General features: G+C 43.6%; 1 protein-coding gene across 9 annotated transcripts in view; it reads left to right on the plus strand.

The window, feature by feature from the left end:
* The window catches only part of LOC137369760 (intermembrane lipid transfer protein VPS13B-like), a 1,379,747-nt gene that overhangs the window by 1,077,152 nt on the left and 278,071 nt on the right, over positions 1–24,524 (plus strand). For all 9 annotated transcript variants that reach the window (XM_068031169.1, XM_068031166.1, XM_068031168.1 and 6 more), the window contains one exon: positions 13,856–14,059. In XM_068031169.1, coding sequence (XP_067887270.1) covers positions 13,856–14,059 — 204 coding nt within the window. The remainder of the gene's footprint in view (positions 1–13,855; positions 14,060–24,524) is intronic.

Raw genomic sequence — 24,524 nt, forward strand, 5'->3', positions numbered from 1 at the left:
TAGATCTTGTCCTCAGATCTCTGGAGTGGGACTTGAACCCACGATCATCTGATTCATGTGAGTGTGTGACCAGCTGAGGCACAGCTGAATACCTTGTTTTGACCTCAGACAATCAAGGATTTTAGTAATAAAAACAAGAAATGCTGGAAATACTCAGCAGGTCTGGCAGCATCTATGCAGAGAGAAGCAGGTCAGGTTTCAGGTCAGAGACCCTTCTTCAGAACTGGCAAATATTAGAAATGTAGAAGGTTTTAAGCAAGTAAAGCAGGGGTGGGGCAAGAGATAACAAAGGTGAAGGTGTTCGTAGGACAAGGTCACAGAGAATAACTGACCAGAAGGTCATGGAACAAAGGATAACGATATGTTAATGGTGTGCTGAAAGACAAAGTGTTAGTACAGATAGGGTGGCTGTGAAAACGTGTTTTGGTAGACACTTTATCAAACACCAGGAAGGAAATAGAAAGCAATGAAGGTGAACAAGGTAAAAGAGACAAACGAAATTCCTGTCGGAGCGAAGAGCAGAACTTCAAGGTAATTCTTCAAGGATTTTAGTAATGTGCACTTCAAAGCTACCAAACTCTCCTTTGTGTCTGAATCTTTAGCCTCCTTGTCTCGGGAGACAATGGGTAAGCGCCTGGAGGTGGTCAGTGGTTTGTGAAGCAGCGCCTGGAGTGGCTATAAAGGCCAATTTTAGAGTGACAGACTCTTCCACAGGTGCTGCAGATAAGATTGGTTGTCAGGGCTGTTACACAGTTGGCTCTTCCCTTGCGCTTCTGTCTTTTTTCCTGCCAACTGCTAAGTCTCTTCAACTCGCCACGCTTTAGCCCCGCCTTTATGGTTGCCCGCCAGCTCTGGCGATCACTGGCAACTGACCCCCACGACTTGTGATCAATGTCACAGGACTTCATGTCGCGTTTGCAGACGTCTTTAAAGCGGAGACATGGATGACCGATGGGTCTGGTACCAGTGACGAGCTCGCTGTACAATGGTGTCTAAATATAATTTGGTAACTGATGGGCTTTGATACATCTGAAGAAACTGGTGGGAAGATACTGCAAGTCGTATGCCCATTTACTATGTCGAATTCTGATTTGGAAGGGGTTAAAATGAATAAGATTATTAAAAGTTGTTAGAAGTGAAAATTACAATATTTTGCGGAAACAGAGTATACATAGCTACTAAGGTAGATCTAGTGCATTCAGAGAGTAGAGATAAGATTAACTTTTCTTCACAGTTTTTGTAGTCTTTAGCCAATTATAGGTCAGAATGTTCAAAGTTTTAATTATATGCATTAATTTTTGTATTGCTCAAAATGTCCTCCTAGACGTTCACTAATCTTTGGTGTTGTTAAACTCAAGGTAAAACCGCTCTCTCTCAAATTCCCAGATCCTATGCCTTTGGCACTCCACTTATTATAAGACTTATTAAATACCACCATCGCTATTGACTTGCTTAATTACGGTCTCGCCTTTATCTGGAACATTCTTGATTGCAGTAACGCTATAATTGTTTTCCACCCTGGCATTTCAATAATTTTAGCACTCTCAAGTCTGAGGTCCGCAAACTGGAGTGTAACTGGTGCACCCTCTAGCTGACCTTTGCCAGACTTGGCTTGACCACCTCAAATCTAACCATGCTTCGCTGCTCAGCCAAATGGTCCACTTTTCCAGCATCATCCTGAAGGACCATGGCAACCCAGGCTCTCTTTTTCTCTGCAAACAAATGCCTCCTTAAAACCTTCTCTTCTACCCACTTCACAGACATCCTAAACTCTTGCGAGAAGCATGTGAATTTTAATGTCATCAAGATCATCTGTGCAACTGCCTCAGCTGGATTCTTCTCTTCCTCTTGATCCCAGCTCCAACATAGTCTCTGCCTGAATCCCTATTCTTTAATGTTTATCCCCCGTCTTCTCCCTGTCCTCTTCAAGTTCAACTTGTCCACGATCTCATCTCCTGTTCTATCAATTCTCTTCCACCTTATCTGACCATTCAACGCTGGCACACAGGCCCCACTGTCCATTTCACCTTCAAAACTGCTACTATCAGGTTCCTTTTCAAAGAAGGCTGAAGTGGTGTTGTGAAGTTCAATAAAGAGTCACAAAAGGCCCGTCGTGAATTTTTCAGGAAGGAAGAAATATAGGGCTGGAGGAGTTTACAGTGATCAGGCGAGGCAAGTCCAACCCCATAAATATAATGTCCAAAATTTTGCTGCATGCATCCTGTCCCACTCACCTGTCACCCCATCCTCACTAACCTAAATTGGTTCCTCATTTTCTAACCCAGTGAATCCTCAGACTCATTTAATTTTTCTCTGGTTTAGCTTGTGCATTCTCCCTGAACTCAGCCTCACCACTGGTGGCAAAGCCTTCAGCCACTTAGCTCTGACTTTTCTGGAATTTCCTCCCCACATTTCTCACTTCACTATTCTCCTTTAAAAGCCTTGTTAAAGTACGTCTCTTTGACCGAGCTTTCAGCCACCCCTACAAATCGCTTCCTTTATGGATCGGCGTCTGTTTTCCATATGCCTATCTGTAATGCGCCTTGGGAGGCTTTTTGTTTCATATTAAAGGCATTACATAACAGCAAGTTATTGCTGTAGTTGCACAGGTTCTTCAAGCCCTGTGAAGTCAGCTCTTGTGTGTGAAGCTATAACCTCATGTGCAAGCCTGCAGTGCCATGGGGTCACCATTAAAGTTGTGCTGCTGAAGGGAGAGTGGAAATGATTGTTATTAGCACACAAGAGAGAATGGTACAATTTATCAAAGCAACTTTAGAGCTGCTGCTGGGGAAATCCTCAAAAGAAGAGCAAAGGGCCACCCTCCGGTGAAGAACATCAACAACTTAATTTATATTTTGATTGTCTTATAATATAGTCTACACACAGGAACCTCATACAGCAGTGCACTTCTATAGCACCTTTAATGTAATGAAGTGTCCCAAGACACTCCACAGGGGCGTTATCAGATAAAAATTTAACACTGAGCCACATGAGATATTAGGACAAATGACCAAAAGCTTGGTCAAAGAGGTAGGCTTTAAGAAGCATTTTAAAGGAGGAGAGAGGGGTTCAGGGAAGGAATTCCAGAGCTTAGGACCTAGGCAGCTGAAGACATGGCCATCAATGGTGGAGCAATTAAAATCTGGGATGCACAAAAAGCCAGAACTGAAGGAGCACAGAGCAGAGAGTTCGAGGGCTGTTGGAAGTTGCAGGCATTAGGAGGAGGGAGGCCAAGGATGAATTTGGAAACCAGGAAGAGGATTTTAAAATCAAGACATTAAAATAAATTTTAAAATAATAGTGCGACAGTAGCCTGTATGGAAGTGATTGAAAGAGTCAACACTATCTTATTTGTGTATTAAACCTTAGCAGAAGTGAAGGATAAATTTGCTGCTCTTAGGAATTTGCCAAGTTTCATTCCCCTCACATTTTGACTAATTTTGCTGTACAAGGAAAATTTTTTTAAACAGCATTCCAGTTGAACTTTGGGACAGCATTACTGATGGTGAAAACAGCTCCCTGGCTTTTTGTGCCTACTTTCCAAATATAGGGCGGTGTTTTATGTAAGCGACGGGGGTCTCGGCCACTGGCTGAAGAGCTGACAAGAGCCCCGCATCACCTCTTTTTGGGAAGGCCCGATGCATCACGTGCCAATCAGGCACTTAGCTGACAGCAGCGGGCCTGCCCTGGGTTTAAGGACTCCGGCGCCGGAAGTCCCACCTGCCGAGAGCTGCTGAACAATCAGAGGCCAGCATCTTTCCAAAAATATCCTTTATTCATAAAAATCTGTAAAGAAAAAATACATTCCGAAACAGTTCCAATTTGACATTCCAGAAAGTGCAAAAGAGATCAGTTCTTCCGATACAGAAAGTGAGTTGCCTCACAATTGTTTCCATTCTGTTTGACATGCAATGAGACGTTTGCATTACACAGCAAAACCATATTTTGGTGCATACAGCCTGAGGGGGTTTTACACAATTTCCAGCCCCTCAGTACACAATGGCAGGAGTACCTTACACAGTGGTCTTTCCTCATTGAACCTTTGCAGCGGCTGCCCCAAGCTTTAATGCGTCCCTCAGCACGTAGTCTTGGACCTTGGTATGTGCCAGTCTGCAACACTCGGTTGTGGACAACTCTTTGCTCTGGAAGACCAGCAAGATTCGGACACGCCAAAGAGCATTTTCACCGAGTTGATGGTCCTCCCGCAGCAATTAATGTTTATCTTGGTGTGTGTCCCTGGGAACAGCCTGTGGAGCACAGAATCCTGCGTTACCAAGCTTTTCAGGATGAACCACGACAAAAACTACTGCATCTCTTTTCACACCTGCTTTGCAAAGACACATTCCAGAAGCAGGTGGGCAACAGTCTCTTCCCCACCATAGCCACATCGAGGGCAGCATGCAGAGGCGGTTAGACTCTGGGCATACAGGAAGGATCTGTATGCTTCTCACCACCAGCCAAGCTACGTCTTGGTGCTTGTTTGAAAGTTCTGACAACGAGGCATTCTGCCAAATGACCTTAGCAGTCTGTTTGAGGAGCCATCCGACAGGATCCACCATCTCCTTTTCTGGTAGGGCCTTGAGGACATTCCGTGCAGACCACTGCCTGATGGATTTGTGGTCAAAGGTGTTTTTCCGCACAAACGTTTCCACAAAGGATAGATGGTATGTTACGGTCCAACTGAATGGAGCGTTCCGCGGCAATGAGGCAAGACCCATCCTTCGCAACACCGGGGAGAGATAAAACCTCAGCACATAGTGACACTTGCTGTTTGCATGCTGGGGTTCTATCTACGCACAGTTTGATGCAGCCGCACACAAAAGTGGCCATCAGGATGAGGGCAACATTGGGTAAATTTTTTCCCCCTTTATCGTGATGTTTGAACGTCGTGTCCCTGCGAACATGGTCCATTTTGGATCTCCAGATAAAGCGGAAGATGGCTCGGGTGACCGCCACGGCGCAAGAGTGGGGCATGGGCCAAACCTGCGCCACGTACAGGAACAACGTGAGCGCCTCACACCTGATGACCAGGTTCTTGCCCACGATGGAGAGAGAACGCTGCTCCCACATGTTCACTTTATGTTTTGCCATAGCTACATGCTCCTTCCAGTTTTTGGCACACACCCCGGCCCCTCCGAACCATATCCCTAGCACCTTCAGGTAGTCTGACCCGAAAGTGAAGGGAACAAAGGATCGGTCAGCCTAGTTCCCAAAGAACATGGCCTCACTATTGCCGTGATTTACTTTGGCTCCCAAGGCCAGTTCAAACTGGTCATCAGCCTGCGAACGGACCCTGGATCCGAGCAGAAGACGGCGACGTCGTCCATGTACAGGAAGGCTTTGACCTCAGTGCCACCGCTGCCTGGGATTGTCACCCCTCTTATGCCTTCATCCTTCCTAATGGACTCAGCAAAGGGTTCGATACAGCAAACAAACAAGACAGGGGAGAGAGGACAGCCCTGCCTGACTCCAGATTTGATTGGGAAACTTTCTGATTCCCACCCTTTGATTGAGACTGCACTACTGATGTCTGTGTAGAACACTTGGATTGCGGATTCCCTCCCCAAACTCCATTTTGAAGAGCACATCCATCATGTAGGTGTGCGATATCCTGTCAAAAGCCTTCTCCTGGTCCAAGCTGATGAGGCAGGTGCCCACCTCCCTGTCCTGCACATAGGTGATCATATGCCTGAGTAGCGCGAGGCTATCAGAGATCTTCCTGCCAGGTACAGTACAGGTCTGATCGGGGTGAATCACCAACTCCAGAGCAGAGTTGGCCCAACCGGCGATGACTTTGGACAGAATCTTGTAGTCAACATAAAGCAGTGAGATGGGCCACAAATTTCTGATTTCCGCTCTCTCCCCATTCTGATTCTAGATGAGAGTGATGTTGCCTTTCCTCATGGATTCTGACATGCTGCCGTCCAGAAGCATACTCTCGTACACATCCAGCAGGTCTGGGCCGATCCAGTCCCACAGAGCTGAATACAATTCAACTAGTAAGCCGTCGCTTCCGGAAGTTTCACTCGTCTCGAAGGACCTGATGGCCTTTGTCAGCTCGTCAGAGTTAGCAGTTTGTCCAGACTCTCCCATGTGCTGTCATCCAAGACCTCCATGATAGATGACAGGAAGGACTGGGAGGTCGTAGTGTCTGTGGGCTTCACGTCGTACAACCCAGCATAAAAGGATTTGCCAATCCTTAGTATGTCGGGCTGCGATGACGTTACCAAGCCATCCTCTTCTTTCAGGCTGCTGATCACAGAGCTCTCTCTGTGTACCTTTTGGAAGAAGAAAGGCGAGCACGTCTCACCCTGCTCCACGGAGCAGACTCTGGACCAGGGGATGATCTTGGAGGCCTCCGCGGCAAAGATCGAGGCCTGCTGGCTCTTCACCTCTTGGAGCTTCTCCTTGACCTCAACCCCCATCGACTGCAGTCGGAGCAGATTCTGTATACTTTACTGGAGTCAGGCCATTTCCCTCTGTGTCTTTCTAGCCCTCTGAACACCTTTGAGGATGAAGAACCTCTTGATGTTCACCTTGATTGCTTCCCACCAGTGTGTCGGAGACTCAAAGAGGGGGTTCACAGTTCTCCAACCATTGTAATCTCTTTTGAGCCCCTCAATGTTCCCTGGGGTCAGCAGTTTTACATTCAGCTTCCATATCCCCCTGCCAACCCACTGGCCACCCTGCAAGTGACAGTCAGCTAGTAGGAGGCAGTGGTCAGAGAAGAACACTGGCTTGACGTCGGTAGATCTGACCGTGAATGCACGGGACACAAACAGGAAGTCAATCCTGGAACGGACAGACCCGTCTGGTCTTGACCAGGTGTAACTATGCTGCGCTCCGTCTGCAGGGTTGCTGAAGATGTTGTGCAGCTTCGCATCTTTTACTGTTTCTCAGGAGTCTGGACGTAGTGTCCAGTTTGCTATCGTCACTGCCGGATCGTCCAGCTGCATCAGTGATGCAGTTGAAGTCACCGCCTTGAATGAGCAGCCTGGATTTTGCCAGCAGCTGGAGGACAGTCAGCCGCTCGCTGTATTGGACTGGGGCATACACATTGATTAACCGGAGTGGAGCATTGTTGTACATTGTGTCTGCTACGAGGAGGCGACCACCAACCACCTCCTTAACTTCGGAGATGGTGAAGTTGACTCCCCGCAGCAGAATAATCAGGCCAGAGGAATGGGAATCATTTCCTCCTGACCAGATCGATGGCCTGTGAGATCACCATCACGACCATTGCCTGTAAATGCTGAGGTGCGGAATTCCACACTCCTGCAGAAACAGTAGGTTGGCTTACATCTTGGCAAAGATAGCCCAAGGTCAAAACACATCGCGCGTGGTTTTAACACGACGCATGTTAATGGAAGCAGTCTTTATACCCATTTAAAGCTGGATGTTGCATACCACACCAGGTGTCCTTACTAGTCCCAGCCCTTGGGTATTTTCCTGCATACCATAGTGTGTAGCAGTTGTTGCACGTTTGTTGGGCTTAGAAATCTCTCCTGTTCACTCACGGCGGGTTTGTTCCGCTGGGGTGACATCGGTGGAGGGGGGGGTAGGTCTTGTAGGCAGCAAGGTTTGGACTGTCCTCTGCTGGCGGTGTCTTTCCCCTCTGTTCCTCCTCAAGGACGTTTCTGCTCCCAACTTCCCAGAACTGGAGTGCGCTGGACGCTTCGCTGCTCTCAGTCTCCTGGAGCTGGGCATCTTGCTGGGTTCAGCGCTTTGGGGTTGGGTGGCGCTGAGCCCATTGCTGCTTCCAGTGCCACAGAGCTGGGGGGCTTTCTCTTTCAGCTCCTTTGAGTTCTGCCACTTCTTTTGGGGAGGGTTTCTGGTCTCCTTTGCAGCACCAGGCGCGTTCACCGTTCCTTCCCCCAGTCTTTCCTTGGATCGTGCCGCCTGTGCATAACCGAGGCAGCATTTGGGGCAGGTTTTGTAGAGGTGGCCTGCCCCACCACATGGGTTGTAGCACTTAGTCTGCTTATAATCTGATGGCCTTCCTGCTTGCAGTTCTTGCAAACGATTGTGATACAGCTGGCCGCCACCTGATCAGATTTGCCACAGGTCCGACAAAGTCTGGGCTTTTTAAAAAAAAAAAAAAATTTCTTTTCAAAATATACTTTATTCATAAAAATCTGCAAAAAAAATATATTACAGAACAGTTGCAAACAGCACCAAGTCAACAAAACAAAGAGTGCAAAGGAAATCAGTTTCCTTCAATACAGGAATGAGTTGTCTCACAACCCTTCCATTTCATTTTACCTGCCATGTACATTTTACAGCAAAACAAATTTTTTCTGGATACACTTCGAGGGATTTTCCATGGATCCAGCCCCTCAGTTCACCTTGCCTATCCACCGTCATCCCTTTAAGTAACGTTTCCCAATCCGTCATCGCCAACTCGCGTCTCATACCTTCGTAGTTTCCTTTACTAAGATTCAGGACCCTTGTCTCAGAATCAGGTGGGTGGTTCTCAGTGGGCACCCCTCTTCCCGATACCAGGTCCCTCGATCAGGCACTAAGTATCTTTGAAAGAGGGATCCCCCACCTGCCCGGAGCTGGCAAGCGACCCGGGTTTTCTTGTCGTGCTTCCCATGTGGCGACAGGCCTGCCCGCCACTGTGCTAAATACCAGAAGAGATGGGATGAGGTTCTTAATTGGGCATTAAATGCCCACTTAAGGGGCTCAACTGGCGGTGAGGCAGCACCACCATCCCTCCTCTGCCAAAATGTACTCCGGGGCTATAAACGGCCTTCCAGCACCACCACCAATTGAGTCCCTTAACTGGGTAATTAACCCCAATTAAGGGCCTCTTGCTACTGCAGCTGTAATTAGCCGTGCAGCGGGTGGCCCTGATGCCGCATGGGAAGCACAGCAAGAAAAACTGTGCTGGCTGCTTCCGAGCTCTGACGGTGGGGGGGGCGGTGTTCCCTCGTTCAAAGGCACAGTGCCTGGACGAGGAACCTGGTATCAGGAAGTGCTGAGGGTCACCCCCCTGCCCTTGCTGCCGACCCCCTAACCCTCTTCCCTGGAGATCCCCATCCTGACCTACCTGAGGCCTGGCTCCAGTGATGCTCCTCGGTCTCCAGGGTGATCACCTCCAGCAGCTGGCACCACCTTGCAGTGGTGCTGCAGCTGCCAGTCTCTGATCGGCCAGCAGCTCTTCAAGAGCGGGACTTCTGACGACGTTGTCCTAGATCCTATGGAAGGCCCGCCGCTAGCTGCTTAAGTGCCTGACTGGTACTAAGTTCGACAGGCTTTCCGGAAAAGAAGTGACGCCGGGATCTCGGCATAGGTTTCTGCCAACATATGGATAGAATTGCAATCAACGTAAAAGGGAACCCAAAGATCTTCACTGGCATGTAAATTGTAAGCGAGTAGCAAGAGGAAGAGTGGGGTCTATTTGGGACTGAGAGCATAATATATGTTTCGAGACACAGAACAGAGCTAATATATTTAATGAGTATTTTGTATCAGTGTTCACTGAGGCGATGGAGGCTAACAGCGTATCGGTAGAAGCAGAGAGAGTAGAGGCAATGGATAGTTCAAAATCTGAGAGGGGGAAGGTACTAAAAAGGTTGGCTCTGCTTAGGGTAGATAAGTCACCTAGTCCGGATGGCTTGTATCCTAGGTTGCTAAAGGAAGTGGGGATGGAGATAGCGGAATGGCTTTCCATAATCTTCTAATCTTTCCTGAACATAGGGGAGGTGCCAGATGATTGGAGAGTGACAAATGTGATGCCCTTGTTCAAGAGAGGGTGTAAGGACAGTCCTAGCAACTACAGGCCTATTTGTTTAACATCAGTGGTGGGTAAGGTTTTGGAAACAATAATCAGGGAAAATGTCAACGGATACTTGGAGAGGTTTGGGTTAATTAAGGAAAGCCAGCATGGATTTGTAAAAGGCAGATCATGCTTGACTAATTGAATTTTTTGATGAAGTAACAGAGAAGATTGATGAAGGGAATATGGTGGATGTTGTTTGTATGGATTTTAAGAAAGCATTTGATCAGGTATATTCGTTTGTGGGATGTGGGTGTCGCTGGCTAGGCCAGTATTTATTGCCCATCCCTAATCGTCCTTGAACTGAGTCACTTGCTAGGCCATTTCAGAGGGCAGTTAAGAGTCAACCACATTGAACAAAGAACAGTACAGCACAGGAACAGGCCATTCGGCCCTCCAAGCCTGCACCGATCTTGATGCCTGCCGAAACTAACACCTTCTGCACTTCCGGGGACCGTATCCCTCTATTCCCTTCCTATTCATATATTTGTCAAGATGTCTCTTAAACGTCGCTATCGTATCTGCTTCCACCACCTCCCCTGGCAGCAAGTTCCAGGCACTCACCACCCTCTGTGTAAAAAACTTGCCTCGCACATCCCCTCTAAACTTTGCCCCTCGCACCTTAAACCTATGTCCCCTAGTAACTGACTCTTCCACCCTGGGAAAAAGCGTCTGAGTATCCACTCTGTCCATGCCACTCATAACTTTGTAAACCTCTATCATGTCGCCCCTCCACCTCCGTCGTTCCAGTGAAAACAATCCGAGTTTTTCCAACCGCTCCTCATAGCTAATGCCCTCCAGACCAGGCAACATCCTGATAAACCTCCTCTGTACCCTCTCCAAAGCCTCCACATCCTTCTGGTAGTGTGGCGACCAGAATAGCACGCAATATTCTAAGTGTGGACTAACTAAGGTTCTGTACAGCTGCAACATGACTTGCCAATTTTTATGCTCTATGCCCCGACCGATGAAGGTAAGCATGCCGAATGCCTTCTTGACTACCTTATCCACCTGCGTTGCCACTTTCAGTGACCTGTGGACCTGTACGCCCAGATCTCTCTGCCTGTCAATACTCCTAAGGGTTCTGCCATTTACTGTATACCTCCCACCGCATTGCTGTGGGTCTGGAGTCGCATGTAGACCAGACCAGGTAAGGACAGCAGATTTCCTTCCCTCGAGGACGTTAGTGAACCAGATGGGTTTTTACAACAATCGAAGATGGTTTCATGCTCACCATTAGCTAGCTAGCTTTTTAATTCCAGATTTTTTTCAATTAATTGAATTCAAATTTCGTGGTGGGATTTGAACCCATGTCCCAAGAGCATTAGCCTGAGCTCTGGATTACTAGTCCAGTGACATTACCACTACACCACCACCTCCCCACATGAAAGGCTGGTTAACAAAATTGAGGCTTATGGAATAGGATACATGTCCAATTGGATAAAAAATTGGCTTAATGACAGAAAACAACGAGTTGTACTAAATGGTTATTTTTCTTCCTGGAGGATAGTAGACAGTGTTATTCCACAAAGCTCAGTGCTGGGACCACTGCTTTTTTTTGCTGTGTATAAATGACTTGAATCTTGGAATACAGAGTAGAATTTCAAAATTTACTGATGACACCAAACTTGGAAGTGAGGCAAACAGTGAGGATGGTATGAACTGCCTGCAACAGGATATAGATAGGCGAGCAGAATGGGCAGAAAGGTGGTAGATGGAATTTAATACTGACAAGTGTGAGGTGATGCATTTTGGCTGAAGGAATAGGGAATGGCAATCTATACTTATTGGCACAGTTCTAAAGAGTGTGCAGAAACAGAGGGACCTGGAGATGCACGTACATAAATCTTTGAAAGTGGCAGTACATATTGAGAGATTGGTTAGTAAAGCATATAGGATCTTGGGTTTCATCCATAGAAACATTGAGTACAGAATCAGGGAAGTTATTCTGAGTCTTTATAAGCTCTGGTTAGGTCCCAAGTGGAGTATTGTGTCCAGTTCTGGTCACCACACTAAAGGAAGGATGTGAATTCCCTTGAGATGGTACAGAGGAGATTTACTGGAATGGTTCCTGGGATGGGAGATTTTAGTTACAAGGTTAGGTTGGAAATGCTGGTGGTGTTCTCCTTGGAACAAAGGAGATTGAGGGGAGATTTAATAGAAGTGTACAAGATTAAGACAGGCTTAGATAAGTTAGACCAGGAAAAACTGTTCCCATTAACAAATAGTACGAGGACTAGGGGATTGAAAGTTCTGGGCACAAAGTGCAGGGAAATATGAGGAAGCACTTTTTTATGCAGAGCTTAGTAATGACCTGGAACTCGCTGTCCACAGGGGTGGTGGAAGCGCAGACGATCAATGACTTCAAGAGGAAGTTGGATGGTCACCTGAGAGAAATAGACGTAGGGCTATGTGGATTGACCTGGGGAGTGGGACTGACTGCATAGCTCCGTGAAGAGTCAACATGAACTCGATGGGCTGAATGGCCACCTTCTGTGCGATATATGACTTGATGACATCAAGACCCCGCCGCCAAGATAAAATTCCCACTTTCCTTATGGATAACTAGATAGAAAGGCATATACTGGTACTTCAGACTGTAAGTCTCTTGCGTTTTGGAACCTTTAAACTGAGTATCATTCTTTGAATCTTTTCTGGGGCCTCAATGTCGCCCACCATTTGAAGGAAGAACACTGAACATAGTGTTCTAAATGAGGTCTAATCAAGATTTTGTATAAGGACAGCATAATTTTTCTTGTTTTATAGTTAATTGTTCCATTTGCTTATGCAACATTGGTCATGAACCTTAAGAGAGTCACATACTATAACACCCAAGTCTTGAGTCTTTCTCTGCACAACAGCCCTGACCCTGCATGATGAATACATGCTTGGTGCAAACTCTACCTATGTACCTATACCAGATTTATTTTTATTGAATGACACCTGCTTGCCCCATTTCATTTGGATCTACTGGTAGTCTAGTTTCCTCATCATGAAAGTTAGCATCTGGACAAATCTTCGTATTATCTGCAAACTTGTGAACAATTCCCACTTAAACCTTCATCCAAATGATTGATAAAAATGGTGAAAAGCAAGAATCCTAAAACCAATCCCTGCAGGGCTCTACTAGTGATGAGTTTCTTTGCAAAGCCGTGGCCATTACTGACAACTTTCTGCCTACAGGAAAGAATCCAATTCCTTAACTAATCAAAATCTGCTTGCTTATTCCAAATTAAATTATCTTATTTAAGTAGCCTTAATTTGGGTCATTTTCACTGAAATAGTTTTGAATGCAATGACAAATATTATTTTAGTAGGTGCAGGGAATTCATCCACATGTTTTATGAGATATTCTAATATACAGGAGTTGGGTCTCAATTTGGTAAAACACAAAATTTAATCAGTGTTTTGGCGATCAAAGAGAAAATCCAAAGGTATTTTATTGCTTTGTATTGACCCAGGGTTTGGACGTGATTGCAAACTAATCATCAAAACAGCCAACCATAATATCACAAAGAAATTGGTAACACAGCTTATGTTAATTTAGACTAATCTTTTTTCAATTATATTTCTTTAATCTATTGAAGATTAACTTGATTTATAAAACAACGTGGGTTGTATAACTGACACATATATCAATTCTTCTATTTACCATGTCTTAACATTGAAACATAATATAGCCTTGTTGGAAAATAAATGACATCATCCTTGTAATGGGATGACCTGAGGAAACGAGTGAAACATTCTTAGTTCCTAGAATGTTAAACACATCTTGAAATATTTATGGACTTGTATTTTATAAACAAAATGCTTTTTACATACTTTATGAATTGGGACCACTGGTGCTATTAAACAGCAAATCTTAATTGTGTAAAAGGTACACATGTAGAGTACACATTTTAAACAACATTTTCAGTAGATATGTAATGCCATTCCTCAACTGATCACATCAAATTAATCTTGATATTTAATATGATTGTCTTTTTTATGTAGAATCTAGCAGGATACTTTTTTTAACCACTATGATGGATGACTGAGCACACTTACAATGCTCACTGGTTTGTGCCTTCACAGGAGAGCTCTGAATTTGGGAATACTGCGTGATCCAGGATCAGAAGTTGAAGACAGACAATACCAAATAGACCTACAGTCAATGACTATTGGAACCGCGCTGTGGGATCAACTGAAACCTGAAAAGGAAGTTGGTAAAGCAGGGCTCTGCACAGAAAGTGAAAGGAATTATCAGAATCCAGCACTTGAATGGAACATGGCAAGCAGGTGAGTGAATTATAAGCAACGGAAGACATTCGCTGCATCTGCTGGCTCATGCAGTTCTGAAGGCAAATGTGACTACTGTTCGTGAATGCACGGAGTTATTCACTTCCTTTCAGCAGCCCATTAATTCCATTTGCTACTTTACATAATAACAAAATACACCTACCAACAACATATAGATTGTTTCACGTCGAGAACATCCTCATAATTAGTGAGTGAAATAAACTGGATATTTCACTGTTCCATTCAGTTTTTCCAACAGATGGAGAAATTAAGATATAAAGAATCATAGAATAGTACAGCACACAAGGAGGCCATTCAGCCCATGATTCTGTGCTAGCTCTTTCAAAGAGTAATCCAGTTAGTCCCACTCCCTGCGCTCTTTCCTCATAGCTCTGCAGATTTTTCTCCTTCAGATATTTAATTTAGTATATATTTTAATTTCTTTTTAAATAAATATTTGAATTGGGATGTTTACAGTTAAGAACTTCGTCATTGTAATCTTGGCGCTATTTGTTACCAAGGTGACTTTTCACCATTTTAATATTCCCTACAGCTGGGAAGAAAATGTTAATTTGGCCAGAGTTTTTTTTTAAAAACCACAATTGTGAGAAATCCAAAATAAAACCAGAGCGTGCTTGAGCGAACACACACAGTTCTATCTATATCTGAAAAGATAGAGATGTCCACATTTCAGATGTGTTGTTTGTTGGATGTGATTTTTCACTAGACTGTTTCAGCTTCAAATATCGCTGTTATCTTGAGTGAGTGATCATATAATGGATACTGAGACACCTGCTTCTTTAAAGAACAAAAGGTTTGATTGTTGCTAACTTCATCACTAACAATACAAACAATTATACTCTTGCCACTTCAGATTCATACATGAGACAGAAAGTGGTATGCAGATAAGTTCCTGACTATATCAAATTTGCAGTAGCTGTTGGAGAAGGAAAATAATTCAAATAAAAATAAACATTGTGTGTTAAATTTGAATTGCACCATGATGATGCCTTTTAGTCTGATGGTGTTCATCAAACATCTTCAATCTAAATACAATAAATAGTTTGCAGTATGGTGCAATAAGGGAATTCTGTATGGAAGGTAAATTAACATACACACTTTTATAAATTTAAAGGAATCATTTTTACATTCATTGTTTATTCTGGTCAAGGTTAGTCCTAAGCTTCTCTTGGCAGACAGGATGAAGGGAATCCTCTTGTCTCCTGTCAATTTTGAGTTTATTTTAACTTCAGTACATTATTACAAGATATCAGGAGGCCATTCGGCCTATTATACCTGTTCCAGCTCTCTGAAAGAGTGACCATTTAGCCCCACTCCCCTGCTCTTTCTCCATAGACCTGCATATCTTTCCTTTTCAAGTTTAGAAGTATATAGAGGTGAGGTGAGAGTGACTGCCCTTAACATCAAGGCAGGATTTGACCGAATATGGCATTAAGGAGCCCCAGCAAAACTGGAGTCAATGGGAATCAGGGGGAAAACTCTCCACTGGTTGGAGTCATTACCACTTGCCTAAATGAGTGCAACTCCAACAACACTCTAGAAGCTAGACACCATCCAGGATAAAGCAGCCCGCTTGATTGGCACCCCATCCACCACCTTCAACGTTTATTCTCTTCACCACCAATGCACAGTGGCAGCAGTGTGTACCATGTACAAGATGCAGCAACTCACCAAGGATCCTTCCTCAGCACCTTCTAAACCTGCGACCTCTACCACCTAGAAGGACAAGGGCAGCAAATGCATGGGAACACCACCATCTGCAAGTTCTCCTCCAAGCCACACACCATCCTGACTTGGAACTATATCACTGTTCCTTCACTGTTGCTGGGTCAAAATCCTGGAACTCCCTTCCGGACAGCAGTGTTGGTGTAACTATACCCCAAGGACTCCAGCGGTTCAAGAAGGCAGCTCACCATCACCTTCTCAAGGGAAATTAGAGATTAGCAGTAAATGCTGGCCTAGCCAACGATGCCCACATCCCATGAATGAATAAAAAAAAACATGTTCAAGAGCCTTTTGAAAATTTCTGGCGAATATGCTTCCACTGCCCTGTATTCCAGATCATAACATGCTGCAGTGAGAAAAGCTCTCCTCATCTCCCCCGCTTATTTTTCCAGTTAACTTAAATCTGTGTCCTCTAGTTGCCGACCCTCCCACTCGTGGGAACAGTTTCTGCTATCTAGTCTTATCAAAGCCCCTCATAATTTCGAACACCTCTATTAAATCTGATTTGAATATTCAAACCACTGCAATCTCATCCAAAGTCAGATGCTGGCAGATTTCCTACTTTTGAATTCCATTCAAGCTTTGAAAAAGTCATTTAATTGTAAATGGAGCATTTATAACTCCCAAAGTCGTCTTTTGCGGGATTGTGACATAGGGTTTGAGGACAGGATTGAACTTTAACCCCTGATTGGAGATCAACATCAGTAATGGCTCCGAACCCGCATAGCCACCTGTGACCTGAACTTAATGTTTCCTTGACACAGACTGCAAATACGAGAAGCCCTATTACTCTCATTGTTTTAGATTGCAGCAGATGTGGTCATTAAAGCTGCATTGTAAAGTGAATTATGTATATTTATTTTTACTGCACTCAACTGTTTCTATTAGTCTGGGGCATGTCCAGGAATGAGCAACAAAATAAAATGAGCATTCTTGGAAAAGGTTTTTATCTTTTGAGCCCTTTTTCAGTTAAGTTTAGTACTTATAAGCATCCCTTACCAAGTGCCATCAAATTGAAGTTTATCCATGAATGTTATTTAGAATTAAGCTGTAAGCATTCTGTAATTGTACATAATCCAGAACCTGTAGTTTGAAAAAACAAACCACAGGTGGTCTTGTCTGAAGAGTGGATGATCAAACAATGGGGTTAGGGGGTGCTTTCCACTCATCATCCACTGTTTAACTTTTAGAAGAGATTAGAAGATGGATTCCAATGCTAGTTCAGTAACTTCTGCAGAGGAAATTAATTACCAGTTGAACTGAATGTAAATTAGCTTCATTGGAGCATTAATAATAGGAAACCACAAGGTTGACAGTCACAGTCATAACTTGTAAATCAATGCAATAACATAAGTTCACCAAGAACGACTGTAAATTTACACATTTTTCCTGCTAAATAAATTCTTCCCAACACTGCAACAGAACAGATCATTGCTATGATTAAAGTACAGTATTAATGCAACATTTCTGATAAGTAGAATGTTCCAATACTAGTTTAATTGCTTTCACACAAGTATTTTATTCCTCAGTTTTAGAACTATGTGTACAATTGTAGAACAATATCTGCTGTAATATCAGAAACTAGAGCTCGGACTATCATAGCAATATTTTTGTGAACAATTATTCTTGAAATGGTACTCATGGCCTTTTGAGGTATGTTAATATTAACCTTTTTTCCTGCAAATGGAAGTGTATCTTTCTCTTTAATACTGTGGCATGTAAGCATAAACTGAGTTTAAATAATCCCTAACTGAATGTGAATCAAACGGTCATAATGTTGTCTTTAAAATGCTGTAATTAGTAACAAATGATATCTGTAACAGCCTGACTGGCATTTCTAACTAAGGCATTTTCAACCACATCACTCTTCTGAGAAAATAATATTCTGGTATTAAAGCAGAAGCTGAAAAATGCAGGTGGCAGCAGTATATAAACTACTTCCCTAAACTAGGGATTAATTTTTGAATGCAAATTGTTAGATCGTCAGGTGTAAATATTTGGCGGGATCTCTGGCTGCAAAATATGCCACATGCCCCTTTTTTATATTTTTCCCCTTATTTCTCTACTGTTTTCTTCATGATTATATATATCACCGCCAATGTTCCCTCTAAGTTTTGTGGGCATGGCTGTGCAGCAATCAGGAATGTGCTGTGCAGGTAACAAACTAGCTACGCACAAGCAACATTCACTTTTAAATGCGTGACTGCATGGCAATCTTAAAGGAACTATGCAGTGCGACAGGATAACGCTCCAGTGGAAGGCCTTGGGACTTTTCACATTAATAGGTGCTACATAAATGCAAGTTGTCGATTCTCTTTTACATCTTTTACTTTTTATTGTTTTACTGTATTCAGTAAAGAGAAAAAAAAGAAAATATAAATACAATATACAATAAAAATATAAGAAAAGGGCATGTGGCATATTTTGCAGCCAGAGATCCCGCCTGGCGATGTAACAATTTGCATTTAAAAATCAATCCCTAGTTTAGGGAAGCACCTTAAATACTGCTGCCACCTACATTTTTTAGCTTCTGCTTTAGTACCAGAATATTATTTTCTCAAAAGAGTGATGTGGTTGAAAAAAGAGAGAACACACTGGAAGCTGCTGAGGAAGAAGTTGCAAAAGGTTGAGGAAAATGAATGAGCATATTAGTTAAAGTCTGGTTCTGAACATAATTCAGCATCCATTGCTTCACGGTATCTTGCTGACAGTTCTGTACGAAAGGCAACTTCTTGGTCTATACTTAAGAAATGTTATATATTTTTAAAAATATGTCTATTGCCACTATGGATCAACTGGATTATATGGTATTCAGGACAGTCCTAGGTTTGAATGAAATGAGATGAGAATTTCATTTTTCAGCAGCGAGTTACAGTAATCTGGAACGCACTGCCTGAAAGGGCGGTGGAAACAGATTCAGTAGTCACTTTCAAAAGAAAATTGATTAAATACTTGAGGAAGCAAGCATGATGGACTGAATGACCTCCTCCTGTGCTGTAAGATTCTATGAATAACTGGCTGAGTTTTTGTTCAGCTCTTTCCCCATATAGAATGCTCATTGTAGAGTGACTATTTATGTATTTTTAAAAATAAATTATTTACATTTACTCTCCTGTTTATTCCAGGGAATTTTCTTTGTAATGTATATTTAAGTACTTTTTTGTTATCAGATGTTCTTTGAATGAAATGTACTTTTGACATCCAATATCAGCATTTAACCAAAGGTTTTTCTACTTCATGCGACAAAAGTATGTCTTAACCTCTATTGCATCAGTATCATTTTGTTTTTTATTTTCTCCATCAACCATTCTTGCAGTTCCTAAGAACATAAGAAGTAGGAGCAGAAGTAGGCCATTTGGTCTCTTGAGCATGTTCTGTCATTCAATAAGATCATGGCTGATCTGATTGTGGCCTTAACTCCACTTGCGTGCCCCATAACCCTTTACTCCCTGTGAAGAAATCCACCAATTTTGTATCATTTTGTCCTTAATTATGAACAGTTTTTTTTAATCCCTTGGTTACATAGTTTCATGGCATTGCAGATTTTATAATGTGACAAGAACTGTTTCTTTCCCAGCCTTTTATGACTAGTGTGAACTGAATGGGGTACTGGAGTAGTCCATTAGTCACTGCCATCTAGATACAGCTTTTCAAATTTATCATCATCTTCTGATTCAACATGTTGAGCCAGTTTTCAATTCAGTTAACTAATTTAATCCATGAATCTCAATTTATACAAACATCTCGCATGTCAAGTTCTGAGTTGTCCGATTTAAACATTCTGGTTGTGGTCAAATCTTATTCATCCATCACTCCTGGACTCGCTAACCTACATTGGCTCCCGGTCAAGCAACGCCTCGCTTTTAAAATTCTCATCTTTGTTTTCAAGCCCTTTCATGGCCTCATCCCTCCCTATATCTCCTCCGGTCCCAGAACAAAAGAAATAGGAGCAGTAGTAGGCCATACGACCCTTCGAGCCTCCTCTGCCATTCAATTAGATCATGGTGATCTGATCTTGGCCTCAACTCTACTTTCCTGCCTGTTCCCCAAAATGCTTAACTCCGAGATAATTCAAAATTCTGTCTATCTCACCTTGAATATGTTCATTGTTTCAGCTTCGACAGTACTCTGGGGTACAGAATTCCAAAGATTCACGACCCTCTGAGAGAAGAAATTCCTCCTCATCTCCATCTCAAATGGCTACTACTTATTCTGAAACTATGCCCTCCTCTCAGTGCATATCCAGTCGAGCTCCCTTGGAATCTAAACTGTTTCAGCCATCCAAGATATCTATCCCATCTCATCCTGGCCTCTTGAACATCCTCGATTTTAATTGCTCTATCAGCCGTACCTTCAGCTGCCTGGGCCCTGAGCTCTGGAATTCCCTCCCTGAACCTGTTTGTCTCTTTAGCTCTCTTTCCTCCTTTAAGACACTCCTCAAAACCTACCCCTTTGACCAAGCTTTTGACCTTGGGCTTATCATCCCCTTATGTGGCTCGTGTCTAATTTCATAGAATCATTAGGAACATAGGAACAGGAGTAGGCCATTCAGCCCCTCGAGCCTGTCACGGCATTCAATGATATCATCCCTGATCCGCGGCCTCACTCCATATACCTGCCTTTGGCCCATATTCCTTAATATCTTTGCTTAACAAAAATCTATCTATGTCAGATTTAAAATTAACAACTGTTCTAGCTTCAACTGCTGTTTGTGGGAGAGAGTTCCAAACCTCTACCGCCCTTTGCGTGAAGAAGTGCTTCCTAATATTTCTCCTGAACGATCTGCTCCTAATTTTTAGACTATGCCCCCTAGTTTTAGAATCTCCAGCCAGTGGAAATAGTTTATCTTTATCTAGCCTGTCTTTTCCTGTTAATATCTTGAAGACTTCGATCAGATCACTCATTAACCTTCTAAATTCTAGCAAAAACAGGCCTAATTTGTGTAATCTCTCTTCGTAACTTAACCCCTGCAGTCCAAGTATCATTCTTGTAAACCTACCTTGCACTCCCTCCAAGGCCAATATATCCTTCCTAAGGTGTGGTGTCCAAAACTGCTCACAGTACTCCAAGTGGGGTCTAACCAGGGTTTTGTACAGCTGCAGCATAACCTCTGTGCCTTTATACTCCAATCCTCTGGATATAAAGGCTAGCATTCCATTAGCCTTTTTGATTATTTTCTGCACTTGCTCGTGGCTTTTTAAAGATCTATGCACCTGAACCCCCAAGTCTCTTTGGACATCCACTGTATTTAACCTCTTCCCATTTAGAAAGTACCCTGCTCTATCCTTTTTTGGTCCAAAATGGATAATCTCACACTTGCCCACATTGAAATCCATCTGACACAGTTTTGTCCACTCACCTAGTCTGTCAATATCTCTTTGCAATTTTATGCTATCATCCAGACTGTCTACAATGCCACCTAACTTTGTATCTTCAGCAAATTTGGATATGTGACTTACTATGCCATCATCCAAGTCGTTAATGAATAATGTGAATAATTGAGGCCCCAACACAGATCCCTGCAGGACATCACTAGTCACATCCTGCCAATCGGAGTACTTACCCATTATCCCCACTCTCTGTCGCCTACCACTCAACCAACCTCCTAACCATGTCAGTAATTTGCCCTCAACTCCATGGGCTTCTACCATAGTCTCTTAGGTGGGACTTTATCAAAGGCCTTCTGGAAGTTTATAAATAACATCCATGAACATTCCCCTGTCCACTACCTTAGTCACCTCTTCAAAAAATTCAATGAGATTTGTCAGGCATGACCTTCCTGTCATGAATCCATGCTGCTGTCCCTGATTAACTGAAATGTTTCTAGGTGTTCAGTCACCTTGATTATGGACTCCAGCAACTTGCCCACCACAGATGTCAGGCTAACTGGTCTGTAATTTCCTTGGTTCCCCCTTTCACCCTTCTTAAAAAGTGGAGTGACATGTGCAACTTTCCAATCCAGAGGGACCACTCCTGAATCTAGGGAACTCTGAAAGACTACAGTTAGAGCATCTACAATGTGCTCCCCTACTTCCTTTTAACACCCTCGGATGGAAACCATCAGGTCCTGGGGATTTCTCACTCTTTAGTTCCATTAATTTCCTTGTTACTGATGTTTTACTTACGTTAATTGTATTAAGTCTCTGCCCCTATCGGCTGTTAATTTTTTCGGGACTTCCGGCAAGTTATCCTCCTTTTCAACTGCAAATACTGAGGCAAAGTAACTGTCAACATGTCTGCCCATTATCAATGACAATATCTCCAGTTTCAGCTTTTTCAGATAAAATTTCTTCTTATTGATTTTGATGTCCCTTGCAAGTTTCCTTTCATAATCTCTTTTAGTAGCTCTTATAAGCTGCTTTGTGACCCTTTGCTGGTCTTTGTATCGATCCCATTCGGCCGGATCTGTGCTGCGTTTTGCATTTTTGTTTTATGCTATCCCTAATCTCTTTAGTTGTCCATGGCTGTTTTTTCTGTGAAGTGGAGCTTTTTCCTCTCGGGTATATACTCGCTCTGTATTTCGTTAAATGTTTCTTTAAATATTCTCCACTGTTCTTCAGTCGTTTGACCCATTAACAGATTTACCCAGTTTAGCATGGACAGTCTCTGTCTCATCCCGGTAAAATCAGCCTTAACCAAGTCTAAAATTCTAGTCGCTGATTCGTGCTTTTCACTTTCAAACGCTACCTTGAATTTGATGATGTTGTGATCACTATTTGATAACTGTTCATGCACAGTTAGGCTACTAATTAAATTTGGCTCATTACTCATAACTAAATCTAATATTGCCTGTCCTCTTGTTACATCTCGGACATATTGCTGTAGGAAACTATCCCGGACACATTCCAGAAATTCACTACCTTTCTGACAGGTACTAGTCTGCCTCTCCCAATCAATGTGTAAGTTAAAATCCCCCATCCCTCAGCACTGATGCTTTATTTGCCTGTTTATTATTTCTCTCTTCTGGTTTAACCAGTATACCTCTTGCAGTTTTGCCATTACATGCAGTTCCTGAAGTAGGGTTCCTGACTGTTTCTTTGCTCTCTGCCCTGTTACTTGTTTTTGAAACTGTATTGACTTCCCCTGAGGCCTCCCTCTCCGCCCCCCCCCCCCCCCCCATTTACTAGTTTAAAGTCCTTGTGACCACCCTATTTATCCTTTCCACGAGGACACTGGTCCCAGATCAGTTCAGGTGGAGCCCATCCCAACGGTACAGTTCCCTCCTGTCCCAATACAGATGCCAGTGCCCCATAAAATGGAACCCCTCTTTCCCACACCACTCCTTTAGCCACATGTTTACTTCCCTCATTTTCTTATCCCTATGCCAATTTGCACATGGTTCAGGTAATAATCCAGAGATTATAACTCTTGAGGACCTGTTTTTTAATTTTGTTCCTCGTTCCTGATAATCCCCAAACAGGTCCTCTTGCCTAGTCTTGCCTATGTTGTTTGTCCCAACATGGACCACAACAACTGGATCCTCCCCCTCCCTCTCCAATACCCTTTCAAGCCAGTTAGAGATGTCCCTCACCCGGGCACCGGGTAGGCAACACACCATGCGGGACTCTCGGTCCTGCTTACAAAGGATGCTATCAGTACCCTTAATTATGGAATCTCCTACCACTACCACTTTTCTTTTTGCTCCCCCCACTTGAATAGCCTCCTGTACCATGGTGCAGTGGTCAGTTTGCTCATCCTCCCTACAGTCCTTTTCCTCATCCACACAGGGAGCAAGTACCTCATGCCTGTTAGACAAGGTCAAGAGCTGAGGCTCCTCCATTGCTGAATTCAGGATCCCTCTACCTGCCTCACTTGCAGTCACCCCCTCCTGTCCCTGGCTATTGGCTGAATTTGAGATACTTAATCTATGGGGTGTGACTGCCTTAAGCAGAGTGTCCAGGCACCTCTCCCCCTCCCTGATGTGCCGCATTGTCTGAAGCTCGGACTCCAGCCCATCAACTCTGAGCTGAAGTTCTTTGAGCTGCAAGCACTTTCTGCAGATGTGGTCACTGTGACTCTCAATGGGATCTACCAGCTCCCACATCATGCAGCTATGGCACACCGCCTGCCCTGCCATCTCTACTTTAGTTAATTAATTTTTCAAATTAGTTTTTCGAATTTAGTGCAGATTCCCTACCAGTTTTCCTGTGACGTCACGTTTTTCAGATTTTCTCTCCCACTCTCTCAGACTCCAGTCTCCGACTCTAATTTGGCACGCTTTTTAAACCTCCGGCTCCTCGGGTTGTGCTCCGCTCTCCCACTCTCTCAGACTCTGGTTGAATGGTTACAGTACAAAAGGAGGCCATTCAGCCCCTTGAGCCCATGCCGGCTCTCTGCAAGAGCAGTTTAGCTAGTCCCATTCCACTGCCCTTTCTCCATAGCCCTGCAATTTTTTTTCCCTTCAGGTATGTATCCAATTCCCTTTTTAAAGCCACGATTGACTCTGCATACACCCTTTCCAGGAAGTGTCTCATAATGCTCCTATGAAGCTCCTTGGGGCATTCTATTACGTTAAAGGCACTATATAAATACAAGTCTTTGTTGTGATGGTGATAGCTGTTCTGATAGCAGCTTCTATGGAGGCTTCTGTGACCAACAATCCATGTTAGAACTGCAGAGGAAGATTAAACCTCTATGCGGCTTTGATGTGGTTGACGACATAGCAGATGCTATCCCAGGATTTGAGTTGCAATCTCAACCTCTGTCTTTGATATACTGC

Source organism: Heterodontus francisci, chromosome 5, assembly GCF_036365525.1.
Source record: "Heterodontus francisci isolate sHetFra1 chromosome 5, sHetFra1.hap1, whole genome shotgun sequence".
NCBI lineage: Eukaryota > Metazoa > Chordata > Chondrichthyes > Heterodontiformes > Heterodontidae > Heterodontus > Heterodontus francisci.